The sequence below is a fragment of the Plectropomus leopardus genome, chromosome 6 (genome assembly GCF_008729295.1).
Source record: "Plectropomus leopardus isolate mb chromosome 6, YSFRI_Pleo_2.0, whole genome shotgun sequence".
In the NCBI taxonomy this organism is placed as follows: Eukaryota; Metazoa; Chordata; class Actinopteri; order Perciformes; family Serranidae; genus Plectropomus; species Plectropomus leopardus.
This window is the reverse complement of record NC_056468.1, coordinates 31,808,348-31,826,349: the sequence shown is the minus strand read 5'-3', so window position 1 is coordinate 31,826,349 and position 18,002 is coordinate 31,808,348. Positions and strand designations below refer to the sequence as shown.

The 18,002-nt window shown below is 39.0% G+C and overlaps 1 protein-coding gene across 1 annotated transcript in view; it reads left to right on the top strand.

Moving 5' to 3' along the window:
- The window catches only part of susd2 (sushi domain containing 2), a 29,785-nt gene extending 17,184 nt beyond the window's left edge, over positions 1–12,601 (top strand). The window contains 2 exon segments of the mRNA XM_042488600.1: positions 3,839–3,935; positions 9,699–12,601. Of these exon segments, the coding sequence (XP_042344534.1) occupies positions 3,839–3,935; positions 9,699–9,741 (140 nt within the window). The 3' untranslated portion in view covers positions 9,742–12,601.
- The last annotated feature ends 5,401 nt before the right edge of the window (positions 12,602–18,002 follow it).

The window sequence follows — 18,002 nt, the reverse complement described above, 5'->3', positions numbered from 1 at the left end:
AAATGAGATCATTTCTTGCCAGCCAGCCGCCGTTGTTTCACACGTATGAGTTCTCATCATCACCCACCAGCTGGAATGATAGGTCTGATGTGGCGCAGTGCACTCTGTTAGCTGAGCAAACGTGTCCTTTTTCTCTGTTTTCTCTGATCATGAAGCACCAATTTCACCAATTTGCATCTTTCTACTGCATAGACAGCCTAGTTTATTATAAGACCATCTTGCCATCAATGAAATACTTTAACACTCACATCCTGTCAATAAATTGACATGGAGGGTTGCGTCGTCCTGGTTCTGTTGTCAAAAAGCCCATGAGATTTTTCCATTGGATTTTGGATCACTGTGGAAAATAAACTTTGTGGTGAACTTTTGAAGCCCAAATGCAATCACCAGAAGTGAAAAGCTAACGTTAGGCTTTAAACAAACTACACTATAGTCGCATGATTTAACAGTTGTGAGCTGTGATCAGCTCTGTAGTCTCATTTTGCCACTTTATAGCAACCGCCTTTTTTAAGACGTATAAGTGTTTCAAAGTTCATGATTGGGGTATTTAGTGATATGTTTTATGTCACAGAACAAAACATTTAAGCCTCTTAGGCTAGTGTTAACCACAGAACTTATTTCAGACAAAAAAAACATTGACTTTGAGTGGAGGGAACAGGAGGTGCTTAAATGCTAAGTCATTTCCAGGTTTTGGGTCTCATTACTAGGGCACTCTATCATGTCGCATTAAATTAAAAAAACACATACAAATGGTCATTTTTTGGGAGTTCTGGTTAAAAAAGTATTGAATGCAGATATTTTTGAACTAGAAAAGTTTTAAAACTACTTGGTATTGGGTTATTTTGGTGGATGCCTTAAAGGTAATAAGTACCAACTCCCATCCCTAACACACATTTACATTCAGAGACACACACTGCAGGCCTCAGGGTCCCAGACCACAAGAAAGGTTAGCTGTTGAAGCCGAGTCTAATTCCTGTGGACACTTTTATCTTCCAGAGCGGCTTCTGCTGCTGCTGCTGTGTTGACTTTATATTCATAAACTCCTCCGAAAGTGTCTGGTAGAAATCTCTGACCATGGATGAAGTCAACAAGCTGGTTTAGAGACAAGCAATGTTGGCTAATGCCATTCGGCTTTGTGTTTTTTGAGTGTGTTTATGTATCTGGGTGCTCGTTCAGTTCGTACGTGGAACATCTAATGTCTAAAGTTTGCCGTCTGACACATGGTTCAAATTCCAAGAATACTTCCACCCGTCACAATAAGTCAGACAGGGTAAGATGCATATATCAGATGACAACAGTAGCTTGGTGCAAAGACACACACTGTTACTAGAGAGAGAAAAAAAGCCAACAGAATTATTTTCAGATGATATCAGCTCTGTAAAAAAAAACCAAACTCATCTCTATCTTAAGAAATGCTTTATGTGATAAGAATGTAGCTCAGGGGTCTGTGGGCGTGCTAGGGTTGTAAAAACAGTCTTGTGATTCTTTCTGATTGGTATCATCTGTTTAAAATTTCTTCGCAGATAAACATTGTAAAGGGTTATGAGCTCAGAAATTTGAATTTGTTGCAAATTGTAGGAATAACATTTAAAAAAACATTATCCCATTTTATCTGAGTACAGATGATAGCGATAAATGATAAATGTCTTCTCTGTTTTCTGTCACCTGCAGATTGGTATGTCCAACCCCATGATGTCTGTCGTGTGTTAATACCCTTTTCACTGGAAGTGTAATGATCCAAACTGAGTGCTATTGCTCCCTGGAGCTTTACTATTTGATCAATGCGGGGGGGGTTCAGTGGAGTAATGAGATAGGTTTGGGACTTTGCCAGCAGAAAGAAGGAAAAAGGTGAATGTTAACACTGATTGACTGCCAGACCTCCACATGCTCTTAATGCAATTATACTCAGTGCAGCTTGTCGCACTGATGCCGAGGGCTTCGGCGTCCAGCAGCTTGACACCAGTGCTGCAGCATCGAAAGCCTGGCCATGTGTAGCGAAACTGATTGGTTTAGAAACTTCAGGGAATATTTGCACATGTGGGTGTGTATTCCACTGTGCTTCTGCAGCATGTGTGTGTTTGATGTTCAGAGGCGGATGACATTTTAAAGGCGCCTGCAGTGCCTACCTGACAAACATGTTACACAGTTGACATGTGTCCATGCGTTCATGCGTTAGAGGATGACGGTGCTTTGATAATTACCTTCTCCAGAGCATCTGTATACTTGCCTGCGTGGCTCAGAGAACTGTATGAATAGTCAAATAGATTGGAAAATTGAACGCTGAACTTGCAAAGACCCCAAGGAAGGATTCAGATGTTATAATTTGATCACAGTATTACCTAAGCAAGTGCAAACAATGTTAAAACCACTGCTGGGAACAGCAGCAGATGGAGACTGATCAATCCTCCCAGCACTGTGCTTAAAATATGAGTTTGAAACTGTTTCATTTTTGTTTTGTTCGATCTTCTTGGTGATTATCGGAAAACTGATTCATGCTTTTGCTAATATACTGGCAGAACACAATGATCATTTCTTGGGTGGCTGTGTTTAACTTGCATGTAAAACCATTAAGAACAATGACCAGGACTCTTCATATCTATTTTTTGTTCATGATAATGTGAAATAAGCTCATACACCAGTTACAGGTGCATTCATAAAAGCTGAAGGTGAAGCTATTGCTCTTTGCATTGGAAGTGCAAGAAAGTGATGCACTGTAGTACAAGCACCATAGCTCTCATGCCTTTTAAATGCTTAGGTGAGGATTTTTCAGTTGAGTCTAATTCAGCAAAGTTTTAATGCTTCCATTGATAAGTGATGATGTCACCAATATACAAATGAGCATATGACATCATCTTGCAACTTTGCAAGTAAGTGCATTTCATTGAAAAATGGAGTTGGCAACACTGGCTCCTTTGCCTTAGTGAGCTTTAGCGCTGCATTTCAAAGCGCTCTCCATTAAGAGGTGGTAGAATTTGGCAGAAAGTGTTGCTGCAGAAGCATTATGCTCCCCCTGTGAATCCTCCTCCAACAAGAAATTAGCTAACATGAGCACAATGTTAACCTGAATGAATTTAGTGAAATAAACCTCTGAATCTGGAGAGGGACACAGAACAATAAAAATCCAGCCCCAGGGGCGCCCGGTGGTTCAGTTGGTAGAGCGGGCACCCTTTGTACAGAGGCTGTGTCCTCGCCGCAGCGATCGCGAGTTTGATTCCGGCCTCTGCCCTTTGCTGCATGTCTTCCATTCTCTCTCCCCCCTCACACTTAAACCGTCCTGTCCCAATAAAGGCAAAATCCCTCCAAAAATGTTAAAAAAAAAAAAGAGAAAGAAATCCAGCCCAGTAGATTAGACTACAAGTGAAGTTGACATTTTTAACAGTTGCATCTGACCAAACCATACATTTACATTTTTACATTTATTGTAATCCAAGCTATTGACACTATGGCTACCATGTTCACAGAAAAAACTCAAGTGGTCAAGCATGGATTTTTGTTTTTTAATCCTTTATTTACTAAGATAAACAGACATGTATGATAAATTTCAGCCACACCCAGCTACGAGCCCAAACTGTAAATCCTTGCTGCAGATCTCCAACCACAGTCCTCTATGTTTGGCTACGGAGCAGCTCCAAGGGACTGCTTGTTCAAAAGAGCTGTGACGGTTCATTGATCCCTCCTCCTCAGTTTCCCCCTAATGCTTTTACTTTACCATCAGTGCTTCCCTGGTTGCCTTTTGACTTTCTATTGATCCAGATATTAAATGCTGTGGAGGATGGATGGATTGTGCAGAATGATCAATGACAGATAGCAGTGATTAATTCAGTGTTGATTTTCACAGATGATAAGGTGGGGTTTGTACTCGGCGCTGTTGGCTCCCTCTCTGCACTGGTCACGATGGGAGTGATGATCCACCTGCACAACAGGAAACAAGAGAGGTGAGTTCGCACAGGATTCACTTCACAGAAAAATCAATTCCTCTATTCCACTGGTGCTACAAAATCCAATACAGGAAACATAAAAGAAGCAAATTAAATATGTCTTACAGTGACCTCTGCAGCTGTTGTCTTTTACACTTGAATGCTGCTGCAGATTAATTCATTCTCTTAATTCCAAAGAGGCAGCACAGGTAGTTTTTCTATCACCTAGCCGACGATACGGTAAATATTATTTCACTTCTTCCTATGAAAATATTGTTTTTCTTCCTCCTCTGGCCTCTTTTAGACTATTGAATTCCAAGTTTGTGGTAAGCTGATGAGTTTTAATGTAGATATCCAACAAGCCAAAATATTACACAACTGTTGTTATACAGTTTCAGGTGGTATTATAACCCCATAAAACTTAAAACTGGAGGGGGGTTACATCCTGTTGTTGAGCAACTACTTCATCAGAAATACACCAGAGGAGCAACTGATGTATCTGTTTACAGCACAGCTGTGGTTTCATAAAGAAGACAGTCGTAGTTTTCCACACTATAGCACGGCACAGTGCAAGGAGGTGGTGTGCTGTGTTGCCTACTTACTCGTTTGTTCCTTTCCCAAAACTGCAGCCATCTTGTTTTGAAAACTTACCTTTGATTAACCCAAGTGGTTAGTGCATAAGTTGCGTTTCCTGTGACTTCTTCATAATAAAAGTCACGCAGTGTTTCACCAGCTGAACGCTTGTTATAAAGCAGTAGGGAATGTTTGCATTATCAGTACAGTCAGCAGTGCAGTTATTATAGTGCACTGTAAGCAGTGAGGCTGATATCAGTGAGATTAAATTACAAACAAACATTGGATTATATAAACATTCATTGTTTGTTGTGAATTCTTTGTGTATGTGAAAGCAGTATAAATACTGCGTGGGAAAGGGTGACTCCCCCACTAACAAGGAAAAGTACTTTATAGAAAGGTAATTACGAAATGTAAATATGTTCAGTGGCTGAAGTGGCTAAAAAAATGCAGAATAATATGCTATATATAAATATCTTAAATTGTGTGTTTGTGTGTGTGTGGTGGGGGGGCGGGGGTCATTGTACTGTAATCTGCTCAGATCAGATATACAAAGCACTCGCTCCATCAGCTCTTTCTTGTGGTTATGAAAAGTTGAGAGAAAAAAATTATATGCACATCATGTAGGTGTAAGTAAAGCCGGCATATTTGCTCCATGCCAAACAAACAAATGCCCGACAAAGACACAAGTAGGAATAAAACTTTGTCTCTGTTTAACTTGTGTGGCACAGAGTAAGTGTGCAGGCGTTACTCTTTTCCTCGTGTAATGCAGAGTGACACAAAGGTAACTGATTTTGTGTTAATCCTGTGTCCACACATCCAGTGAATGTACCCAACTGCTATCAGTTAGCTGCATCCTCAGCTCCGAAACGATGTCATTTCAAACATCCTCTGCTTGTTTATAAGTCTGCTGTATGATAAAGTTGTCAAGTCTGGCAGATGCTGCTGAGCATCCACCAGCTTGGGCACTTATGGTTATTTTTGTTCTCATCTACTACCCATAGCATTTCGTTCATTTTTACCCATCCCTGTATGTGAATTTATTTACATGTATTTTTACCTGTAACACAACTTTTTTTGTGAGGGCAGGTGACTAGGCCGTAATCTGTTCGAACCCAAAAACAGAGAAAATTATTGATGAATTTAAAACACATTTGCATACAAGTATCACACCTGGGTAAGCGTTTGCATTTGAACTCTGCTGTTGCATTCCACTGAGCAGAGTTCAAACGCACGCTACTTGTCCATGCAGGACACTGTTTATGCGAAGTGTTTTCAATAGTAAGGTTTTAGCTAAAAAGCATGTACGGTATTTGCAAAGTACTGAGTGTACGACTTGATGAATGAAAATGCATTATACTGCATACTTTGTGTGAGAGTTTGTAGACTGAATAATTTCTATAGTCTTCAAAGTTTTCTTTACGAACTCAATGTTACACAGTGAGTTACTTATTTAGTTAAGTATCACTTTAACGATTGTACTGAAACTAATTGCAGAATCAAACAAAAACCTTCTGGCCATCTGCCTCTCAGTACAAACCACGAGTGGAAAAGTCTCCACTGGTTAGACAAACACTGAATTATGACACAGATACTGCCTTGTTTTTGTTCGGCGAGCCTCCAGCCATAGCCGCCCAAATATATTTAATTTCGTCTTTGAATGGATAGATTATATGTTGGAAATAAGAGGCACATGTTATCTTGTGAAAACTGGTATATAGCTAGAGGTCTTCTTCCCCTCCCATTTCCTCTCAATAGTTAAAACTTTTTCGCAGCGCCAACAAAGGCACAAAAAAACAAAAGCAATGAATCCCACCTGCCTGTTAGAAATCCAACAAGTCCCAGCCTCTTAACTGTAACTCATAAATTTCCTTCTGATCTGATCAAACCGAATAAACCCATATACCCCGTGGGATCATACTTATGACTGCAGTCCAGAGAAACGGGAGGCTAACAGTACTCCTGGGCGTATACAAGCAAATTAAAGGCCTGTTTTATGGGCTCATAGACTTCATTTGGGCTTTCCCCCGCCATAACTCCGGCAAAGGGAAGAAAAAAGGGTAGGAGTCGAGAGCTACCTCCCGCTCCCAGCAGCACTTGGGGCAGCGATGAAACTACTATGTTTTCGAGTCAAGGAGCAAGCACACCTGCTCTCTCTTGAAGCCTCGATCAAGGGAGGCCAGGTGTAAAAAGAAACTCAGAGTGTCTAGAGGTCTGCAGATGTGAGGGAGGTGATCTCACACACATGACATGCTGGTGCACATAGGAGACCCGGGACACACACAGCCAGGAATCACACTGCGCAGACAGTAGCCTAAATGCGTAAAGAGAAATCTTACACATTCCTTGAGTGTGAGTGGTCACGCTGACAAGCATGAACACACACACACTTTAAACACACTCCCCGACCAACAAGTGCAGACACATTGATTCCTCTCAACATCAGAAGCAGGATGGAAGCAGCAGGGGTCTTACCATATTTCAGATCATGTCTGGGTTGCGTGTCTGGAGGAAAGAAGTAGTGATACTACACAACTGTGTGCATGCATGTGTGTAGGTGTGCGACAGGTAGAAAAGGACTCACTAACCTGTTCTCAGACTCAGACTTGCAGGGGTACTTTCCACAGCTAGGGTTACTCTGCAGGTTTCAGCAGGTCTGCTGGCAGCTCACCACAGGAGTAAGAAAGTCATTACACCATAAGATACAAGTCTGTGTGTTTGTGTGTGTGTGTATGTGTGTGTGTATGTGTGTATGTATACACACCATCATGTCTGGTCCACTTCTGCTATATTGCACATCAAAAAGTTGGGGGAAGGGGCGGGGGGGGGGCTTTGTCTGAACTTAGCAGAGGGTAATGGGGGAAGCACATTAAGCAAAGTGAGCTGTCTCAACACCAAATGACGGGCACCATCATGATAATAGCGGTGTCCTGGTAGCTCACTGGGTAGAGTGCGTACCATTAAGACTTTAGACTACAGCCCAGGCCCTTTGCTGCATGTTGCCCCCTCTCTGTCCTCTGCCTTTCCTGTCTCTCTTTTTCTTGCTCTCACTCAAGCGCATATCTACAATAGTAACCCACTTAGTATGTATCTAAAAAGATATAGTGGGACTTCCCAAAAACATTTCAGAAGTTGAAAAACATCATCACTGAGGCAAAACATTTTCAAGGATTAGTGCTGTGATTTGGGAAGTCTCTTGTCAGCTTCTCATCACTTGACTCATCGATGGCGAATTCTCAGTAACGGTTTTTATGCCTCTGTGCCAGCTAGGTTGTCCTTTTTTTCTTCTTTTTTTTTTTTTAAAATTTGACACAAATGTCATTTGGACTCAAGAATGAACTGATTTGAATTTGGTTGAAAATCAACAGTCTCTGTGACCTAACAAAATATGATCAAGAACTAATATGCTATTTATGACAACATTTTACACAAATGTACACACGTTTAAAAGTGACAACGTTACATATTCAAAATGTCAAAGGTCAACTTCACTAATGTTTTGCAAAAACGCTTTTATGGCCATTATTTAACGTCGTAACTCAGGAACAGAAGGGGAGGCGCTTGGTCAGATAGTGAATAGGTGACACTAATCTCGGGTGTCCACCTTGAAACGGTGCTGACTGTAAAGATCATCTGTGTTGTTGTTGGGGAAGACGAGTGTGAAGCATCCATGTTTTCACAGATGTGGATGTAAACTACAATTGTAACTTGACTGGTTGGCAAAAGGCTTCCAACCGCAAGGCGGTAATTCTAGTTTAACCTCAATGATGAATTTCTCCACATTGTCATCTGCCATGTTTAATGTGACACCCTGTAAATTTGAGTGGTTGTCAGTGTTTCTGTCGTTCATCAAATCGCTGTAAAAGCAATCTCAACTATATCCTTTGCCACTGTTGTAATCCTGAAAGTTTGGGTGTGGACTCTGTCATCCACTTGACTTACAACGATTTTCAAAACAATATATTTATTGTTACTGTTATAGTTAATGTTCTTGGTGTGACTCTTAAAAGTTGGAAACAGCTTGATATAAACATTTCTCTTGTATCTGACTGATCAGAGATCCCTTCCTTCAAATCGAGAAAATGGAGGTCAAAATTCGCACTCCAGTTCAGCCGAAGCTTATATGCAATCTGAGATAGTAACATCAAGTGGCCATTCTCTAGATGGCTAACTAAGTTAGTTTTTTAGGTATAAAGTTCTTGCTTTGCGTTTCCCGGACAGTGTTTCCTGCTGTGCTGCACTGGAGGGATTTTATACTACAAAGGCTGAAACTCTGGAAGATAATCACTTGATTAGATCACTTTGATTTAACTCAGATGGCCGGAGCCTTATATTAGCTTCAGCTGAACTTCAATGTGTATTTTTTGCAGAGAGAGGGGACAGTGGATTGCAGTCTCTTCCATTAAGTATGCATTAGGAAGGTATCTTTCAATGGTCAGAGTAGAGAAAAGGAACAGTTATGACTAAGTACTTTCTCAGTGTACATACGGTGTGGGTAAGCAAGTATTATTTTAAGACACACTTGTGAATCCATCTTTTGAGGACATGCATAATATGCACAATATCAAAAACTGAAAAATAAATAGATTTCTGATGAGACACAGCTGTTTTTTTTTTTTTAAAAAATCAAACAGCCACTGAGCAGATACTTACAGCAACATGTGTCACCTCGTGGTCGCTGCTTGATCAAGTTCAAAAGACAATCCTCCTAAGATTGTTAATTTTCCCTGTAAAAATATAATGTCAAATCCCAACTAATGCATCACTAGTTCAAATAAGGGAGGGCTTACTGCATTATTGCATTTTGCCCTTCAACATTTATGTTCCTGTTTTGCAAGTGTCCCTAATGAACGACTACATTTTATATGCTCTGTTAATAAAACACTATTAATAAGAGCTATAAAGTGCTGTTATTAAGGACTGAGTTGAAAATGATTCCTGCCCTGATGCAAGGTCACCAGACAGTTCTCCTGCAGCCACTTTTGTTTAAACAAGTGTTTCCCATTGCGTCACTTATTCAACTCCCGTGGAGCAACAGTGCATGCAGTCTGGATGGCCATTTACCCAACATAAGTTCAGAAAGGTGAGGATAATCAGCTTTGAAATAAGGACATACCTTAGTAGAAGTGATGGTGTGAAAAACAAAAAAATCATTTTGATATTTATAGTTTGTTGTTTCAGTGACTCTTTTTTTATTTGTGTTTTCAGGGAGAAGAAAGACCAGATGATGACCCAAGAACAAACTTGCTAAACCATCTTTTGGATTATGTATCACACCACTCCACATCACAAAACCTTTAACTATCTTGCCTGTTGCAAAGAATGCATTCAGAGTTCAGCATTTGGACATCCTGTGCTGTTGTGTTGTATGTTAGGACCGTGGTCTTCTCTTGACCTGTTGACCTTATCAAGAAAAAAACTCAGGCACTAATTAAGCTTTCAGCATGTTGTTTGGCTTCATGTTTTCCCTCTTGTTTAGTTTGGAAAACCTCCAGGTTGTGGTAAATGGTGCATAGGGGTGAGGATTGAGGGTATTGAGGTAAAGGGGAAAAATGCTGATGATTGTTTTTATATTCCCGTTTTTGCATGACTGAACGTCCGATCTTCGCTTTAGAGAGAACTGTATAAATACTACACAGAGATATCATCATCACAATCAACGCTCCCTTCTCCCGTTCAGTTTAAAATAGGACCAGATGTGTTCGTGTTCATGTCACATGTGAAGCGAACCTGATCAGTTTTTTGGTTGAGAGACTTTGAACTCTTATGTGGCCTTTGTGTGGGCAAACAGCCTTCAGTCAAACCAAGGGTTTTGCTGAGTGACTGAGAAAGAAAACTCCACAAATGTTACATAAAGGTCGCCCTTTTGCACTTTTTCAACACTTGCTTTCAGACTTTGTTTTTTGTACTTTTTAAGGGTTGGCTCACAGTAGCATTTTTGAAACCAGTTGGATATTAAAAGTCAGGTGTAACATAATGACACCTTCCTAAACAGCAAAGAACCGTCCAACTATTATAACGTTGCGTAGCGTAACATCAAGCTCTATGTCCACATTGAATACATTATATATGCATTTTTGTTACATCATATAAACAAACTATGTAGCTACCAGCTATGTGTTCAAGATCAGATTAACCACTCAAAAGATGGGTGAGAGGCCTTCATGCTATCTTCCTACATTTGCAAGTTACTTTCTAAAATAGAAAATAAATGTTTTATATTATATTTAATGGTAAGAACATAATATATAGCCAACAGGAAGTAGCCCAGCTTGCTGTTAGAAATGGTCTTTTACCTTACCAGTTACTTTCAGCTCCTTGGTGAAATCCCTCAAGAAAACTGCCACTTATGTTGTTATTTTGGTAGTGCTTTGTGTAGATAATCTCTTTAATTTAACTTCATGTATCAGCCATTCTTCGCACTTTCAAAGCGAGCGACAGATAGCCTTTAAATAGCAACGGGCCTGTTCCTTTCTAGCAAACAAACAGCTTGCACAGCTCCGCCCCTTTCCATCTCTCCTGAAACTTGCTCTTCTTCATGTTGCTGATGCTCGGCTCAAAGCCCGTCAGATACCAGTTAGTGCGTTTATAAACAAACATAACATCATGTCTATCACATTGTCATATTGCTTAATGCAATACCAGTGCTGGATACCACTGGTACCAGTGCAGCCGTACTTGAGCAAAAGTACAAATATCTTTCCAGAAAATGACTTTGGTAAAAGTTAGTCAACTATAATTATATAACATAAGTAAAAGTCTTTAAGTACCTGTCATTTACTGTACTTAAGTATTAAAAGTAATATTATTTTATTAAATGTACTTAAGTACTGAAAGTAAAAGTACAAGTAAATGCTTGTGATAAAAAAGCATGTCAGAATTCTGAGGATAATTAGGATAACATTTATTTCTTTATAACATACACAACCTTAAAAATATAGTGTACATTATACTTGAAAGAAAAGGATTGAAAGAACAAAATCCAGCTTTTCTTCCCTCCCACTCCTTCATTTGTCCCCCTCCTCCCTTCTTTCTATTTTGTAGTAGTTAAAATACCTGGAAATGTAGTGGAGTAAAAAAGTTGACCAAGATCTAAAAACTCAATTAAAAAAAATCAAGCAAAAAAAAAAAAACTTAAGTACTGTAACAAATTAACAATACCTTGTCACATTACACCACTGAGCAATGCAAACTGGGCACTGGCACATCACATCACAGCACTGTGATGCTGTCTGCACAGGTTGCTGATGTAGACTACTTTTTAATTTGCCAGAACGTGTTATCATGACAAATGTCAGTTCAGCAGGTTTGCATTAAATTAAACAGGTTTAAGCTTGCACACAAAGCGTAAATCGACCCAACTTTTACTTTTACATATCTGTATTTCTAGACTGATTGAATCAATAAATGCTTTCATTAAAATCAATGAAGGAATCAATAAATAATATTGTATACTTTTACTTTTATTTTTAACTGGCTGATTATCTGGAGCAGCTCTGTGTTCCAATATTAATGAAACTGAATTCCTTTTTTTTAGAAATCACTAAGAAATTGATGAGGGTTAATATTAAACTCTAAGGCCCTGTATATCATTTGTTGCTCACTTATACTTTCTTATATGTCTTATTGTTTGGAATTTGGGGGGTCAACCTTTAAAACAACAACGAATTCAATAGTTTGACCACAAAAACAAGCCAAAATACCTTTAGAAACCAAAACCAAGCATTTAAATAATTTGGTATATTATGAAATTATATAAATAATGATCAGAGCAAAAACATAGTTGTTCCCAGAATGTGTACAAAGACTTTTTTTTAGTTCAGGAGAGCACATATGATTCGAGGTTTTTGGAAGTTTACTATACCGAAAGCTCAAACAAGAGTCTCAAAGGAGATGCATTTCTGTAGTTGGTGTTAAAGTGTAGAACAATGCTGATATAATTATGAAAATCTGTAAACCATTTTTTGTTTCCAAAAGAATAGTTTACAACATTATTTTTGAGGGTTACAAGTGTTAATGGTTTAATTTTCTTGTTGAAATGGTGGTTTAAATACAGTTTGTACTTATTGTAATGTGTATGATGACTGAATAAAAACACATTTCAAACTGTTTGTGTGCATCTGTGAGCATGTTTATCGATCAGAAATTTAAAAAAAAGTCCGCTTTCCAAACCAGCAGTCGTGCATCGTCTGCTATCCACATGGCCCGTCAGAAAGACCGTCATCTCATGTTACTCTGCGGTCTGCTCCTCTTCTTTGAACCTGACTCACTTCTCCTTTTCCAAAACAAAAGCCCCTGGGGGGGGTCGTGAAAGGAAACAGAGTGACAGGGTCCTGTGTAGCTGATCCCTTGGAGTGATAGGTGGGGGTCCAGCTGGGGAAGAAGAAGGTCCTTGTTGGAGACTAATTGAAATAACCTGGCCTGCTGGACTTAGAAGGCTTTGAAGTTGGGTTTTTTTTGCCGTGTTTCCTAACCAGAGGTTGTGCAACGCTCTACACTGTAAAATCTGACAAGTTTATTTTACTTAAAAACTAAGAAACCGATTGACTTGAAAAATGTCATATTATATCTAATTGTGGAGTTTACTTAAAATTTAGTTATATTTACTTATTTATTTTATATATATTTTTTTTTAAAAAGGGACCATGTACAGTTTAAAACATAAATGTTACCATTTGATAAACCAGATTATAGCTACGAGCTAATTGGCATCAGCAGTCCCTCAGCGGGTCACAACAAATACACAGCACAACAACATGATGATACAAAGTTGAACAAAATGAAGAGAAAAAGAAAAGACTCCGACAAATAATACACACGATAGCACATAATGTGAAGTGGCACAAAGTAGAAGATACAAGATAAACAATGCAACATAAAACTGTAAAACAAAAAGCGTATTACATACAAAACAAAACAAAAAACTACACACACCAGCGCATCACAAGTGAATGCTTGTCAAATTAGAAACAAGTTATAAAGTCTAGAGTTCAAGGTCGATGAGTGAAGGCCTGAGCAGCTTTTAACTGTTTTTTCAAAGTGGTTTTAAAAGTCCTGATAGAGCTGCAGCTCCTCACATTGTCAGAGCTTATTTTGTGATGTTGTTTCAACCTAAAAATGACAAAATGACAATAAATCGAGCTTTCTAAGTTTTAGTGAACATAGTATACTGTGCTATATATCTGTTTTCTGCTGGTTGCAAACTAGTCAATAATATTTGGATATGTTTAAATATGTTCAGAAAACAGAACACGCAGATGCCACATTTTCATCGTCATGATCAAGTTGAGACTAACTTGGTTTATTCGAGTTTGCAAGGTATTTTCACTTGTCATTTTTAAGATAAAACAACTTCACAAAATTAAATAAAAACAGATAAATTTCAAGTAAACTCAACTCTCGGATATAAAGTAAACAGAAAATACATTTCATAGTTATATTTAATGTATGTCCCTTTGTCAAGGCAATCGATTTCCAAGATTATTTTAACTAAGATCAACTTGTCAGATTTTACAGTGTATCCATTACCAGCTCCTGCAGACTGTTGTTGCTGCTTTGTCAGGCCTCAGGGACTCCTGGGACCCTATTGTTTTTCACAAAAAAACACATTAATACGCTTTACTAGCATAAATAAGTACACGTGCACCCACTTCACATGCGTGGTAATGAAACAAGTCCTGATGCTCTCACAAAGAAGAAGTAAGCCACCATGTGTGCTGCTGTCTGAGGTCTTTCTACAGTATCAGCTCACTCACTGTATAATCTCCTAACTGGGTGCAAATTTCCCTGCTTTCATGTGTCAGTCAGTGCTTACAAGAGAGGCAGTGGAGCAAGCTGCTGCGTCTGTTTGCAGAGTCAGATGTTGATTAATTGCGTATGGATGAAAGGGGAAGGTTTTCATCTTTGGGGGGGGGGGGGGGGGGCTGTTCTAACCCCGAATGTTTACGCTCGCTTATCACCCCAACAGCACGGCATAATTAGTTCAATCAAATTCAAACACGAGTAAATGCTAATGTGTTCTGTGGAAGCCTGTTGCTTTCACGTGGGACTTTTCCCATTTCTCAGATCTGCTCTACATCCCTGGATTATGAAGAAAGGCCTCTGAAGTGGCTTTTGGATGAGGCTTTTGTTTTGTGTGTGTGTGTGTGTGTGTGTGTGTGTGTGTGTGTGTCTTTTTTCCCCCCTTTTTTCATATCAACTCCAGCTTTGCAGGTGTACTTTGTCCCTTACCTCCTAATACCTCACTGCTGAGCAGCACCTTCTGATGTTAACTCCTAATTTTAAGGCGTAGGTTAAAATAAAGATGGATTTCGGGATTAAGGTGTTTGCCCAAACACAGAGTTTTGTGTTTGAGTTTGTTACTGGCAACGTGAACACTTAATGTCGGGGGGAAGATTTGAGCAAACTCAGCTAATCCTAAAGTAGATAAATACACTATCTTGATTTTTTTTGTTCTCTTCTTGCAACCACAGAACAGTCATAAAAGAAATGAGCTCTAAAGACGGTTGATACCTTGTGAAATAAAGCCAAGATTCAATCAAAGAATATTAACAAAAATAATTTACACAAATCAATTTATCGCATAAATAAACACAAATATACTATAATATAATAGGTGCAAACATTCTGCCAATACAAGGAAAAATGAGAAAGTACTGTTAAAAGTTGGGGCTTTTATCTTAAATTCTAAAGTTAAAATAAACTAGTTTGAAACCTTTCAGTGTAAGATATTCTAATTTCACCATTTTCTCTTATATACCCTCAACAATATTCATTTAATGAGCTACTTTCTGCATTATTGAACTTTCAACTTCAACTTAAGCTTTCAACTTTATTGTCCCCTAAGGGAAATTTGCCTTGCAGCCAGATAAAATAAACCACAGAATAAACAATCACACAGAGTCAGCCATAAGGAACAGTGACATACAGTACATAAATGCAAAAATACACTGAAACACACTGAAAGTAAAACCGTCCCTAAAAGCCATCATCAGATGTCTGAATTGTACCTTGCAACTAACTGCTAATTCGCCCTGGGCGTGTTGTCCTTCTTTAAATTACCTGTGATTTGCTTCAGTGCTGTGAGTCTAAAGGTTTCAAACACATATTCAAAGCTTAATTGACTCAGATCTTTCAGGGACAGTTCAACGCAAAATCACAAACATATCTTTCCTCTTACCTGTAGACCTGGTTATCAGTCTAGATTTTTTGGTGTGAGTTGCAGAATTTTGGAGATATTGGCTGTAGAAAAGTCTGCCGTCTAGGGATGCACAATATTGGATTTTTTGCCGATATCTGATATGCCGATATAAAACGACTCATTTGGCCGATAACTGATACCAATATTAATAATATTGATAAATCAATTTTTTGCCACCTAATTGAAGTGATCATTTAATATCTTCTGTAGTAGAATTAACATCATATTTTGCATAATCTTATCATGATGGCCCACCAGCAGATGGAGACATGAAATATAATGCTTTTTAATGTATGCCATATTCATTAATTGTGCAAAGTAAGAAAAAAAATTTAAATTAATATTCATATTTATAAAATCTCTATGGCCGACATTTCTAACACTCTGCAGCTCACACTAAAACAACTTAGACTGACAAAAAGCTTTACAGGTAAGAGAAGAGATATGTATTTTTGTTTTTTGATAAACTGTCCCTTTAAGCAGTGTTAACACTTTTCAGAGCTGCCTCTATTAGCATGCAGAGCTCACACTGAAGACCACCGTACGACCCAAAGCTGAACCTCAGCTTCTGTGAGGACTCATAGAAGTGGCCGTTCAAACACAAACTGCTCTTGACATTAACACTCAGTATAACTTTACCACTCTCAAGCCAGCTACTAGTGTTCCCCCTTCTCAGTCAACATCAGAGACCAAACTTCATCCCCTGAGGCAATGTAATCCACTCAGCGACCAGCGGCCGTTAGGACCCAAAGCTCATTTTTCATTGCAGTCAGTTCTTTTTATAATGGAGCACGTCATTTTCCCAGGCCACAGAAAAGGCAGATACCTCACTTTACTACACCACAGATGAGCGTAGCAGAGCAAAACAGACCCAGCATGCCCAATCCACCCTTACAGATGTTCGTCTTAGACCATGCCCGACACAGGAAGCCCTTAAAGAGCAAATCAATCAGTCGGCACTGTGGAAACCGGGGGGACAAACCTCCATGGAAAGCTTGCGGAGGGGCACATTGCCAGGGGAGTGAGATGCACTACGTAGCTTGTACCAAATATAAATTCATTGCAGGCTCTTGGAAACTTGTGTTTTCATAAACACGGGAACTGGGTGGAAGCGATTTCCCGATTTGGTGTGATTCAAATGCAAAGCAGTGGAGGGCACTGACAAAAGAGAAGTGAGAGGAGAAAATAAATAAAAAATTGTTAGCGTTCGCCTTTTATTTGCCTAGAGGGAGAATATTTTCAAAGCACATTCTCATCCTGAGAAATCATTTTAGTGGTGATAATCCTCAAACAACATCCCCCTCTGATTTCTCAACTGAATGGAATACAAACCATTTTCAGAAGCTTTTATGCACAGATCAAGTAGTCTCATGAATAAAGATGTGCATCATGGCACTTCTTCGGGGCATGCAGAGATGAAGTTGTGCTCTGTCCGGGTTGTTTGTTTCCTTCTGAAGAAGTTAATTCTCTGAGAATTCCTGTGACCCTGATTCACTGCTCTCAGTATCTCTTTTTGCCAAAGTTGACCGCAACCTACAGTCCTCGTGATGTGGTGTTATCTGGTTCAATCAGATCCCATTTAAAGCCACATGTTGTATTGTTGTGTGGTCTTTAATTAACTCAGTACTTTGCTGGCAAATGCAGTTTAAAGGTGATGTCCTTCCCCTTCCAGTGGACCACCGTGGGATCTTATTTTGGACAAAAATATGTCTGTTAGTCGAAGGGGAGAAACAAATAATTATTTGAATTGAATTGCTCCATGAATTACACATTTGAGGTTTGTCAATTTAAAACACATTTTTCAAGTCACAAAGTTGCTGTTTGTTATAAAACTGATGAAGTACAAGAGTCTAAAAATACATTGTTAGAAAAACTACAAAAGTTGCATAGGTGATATAATTTCCTAGCTGAAGCAATGTGTTTCGTACTGTTATATACTCAATGAAGTTGCTCGCCTGGCACATACGCCCCAAATTTTCTATCTTTTGGGTTTATTTCTACAGTATGTGTCCCACTGAATATGCGCAGTAGTGTTTCTCTCGTTGGCCCCATCCATGAGTTCCCGCTCTGTTCATAGACTTTACATTGTGATGACATCAACGATTTTCAGATCACTTTTCTCAGATTCAGGAACGTTTTTCCAAATATAAAACCTCCATAGAAGAAAGAGTCGTAATTTACCTTGTTTATGATTTGAGGTGTTCTGTCAGTAGTTCTACAGATATGTCTTTTGTAACAGTGACCTATTGGGAAAATGCTTTTTGGGTGATAAGGGATTTCTTTATTGCAATACTGCAAGTGGCAGTAGAAAA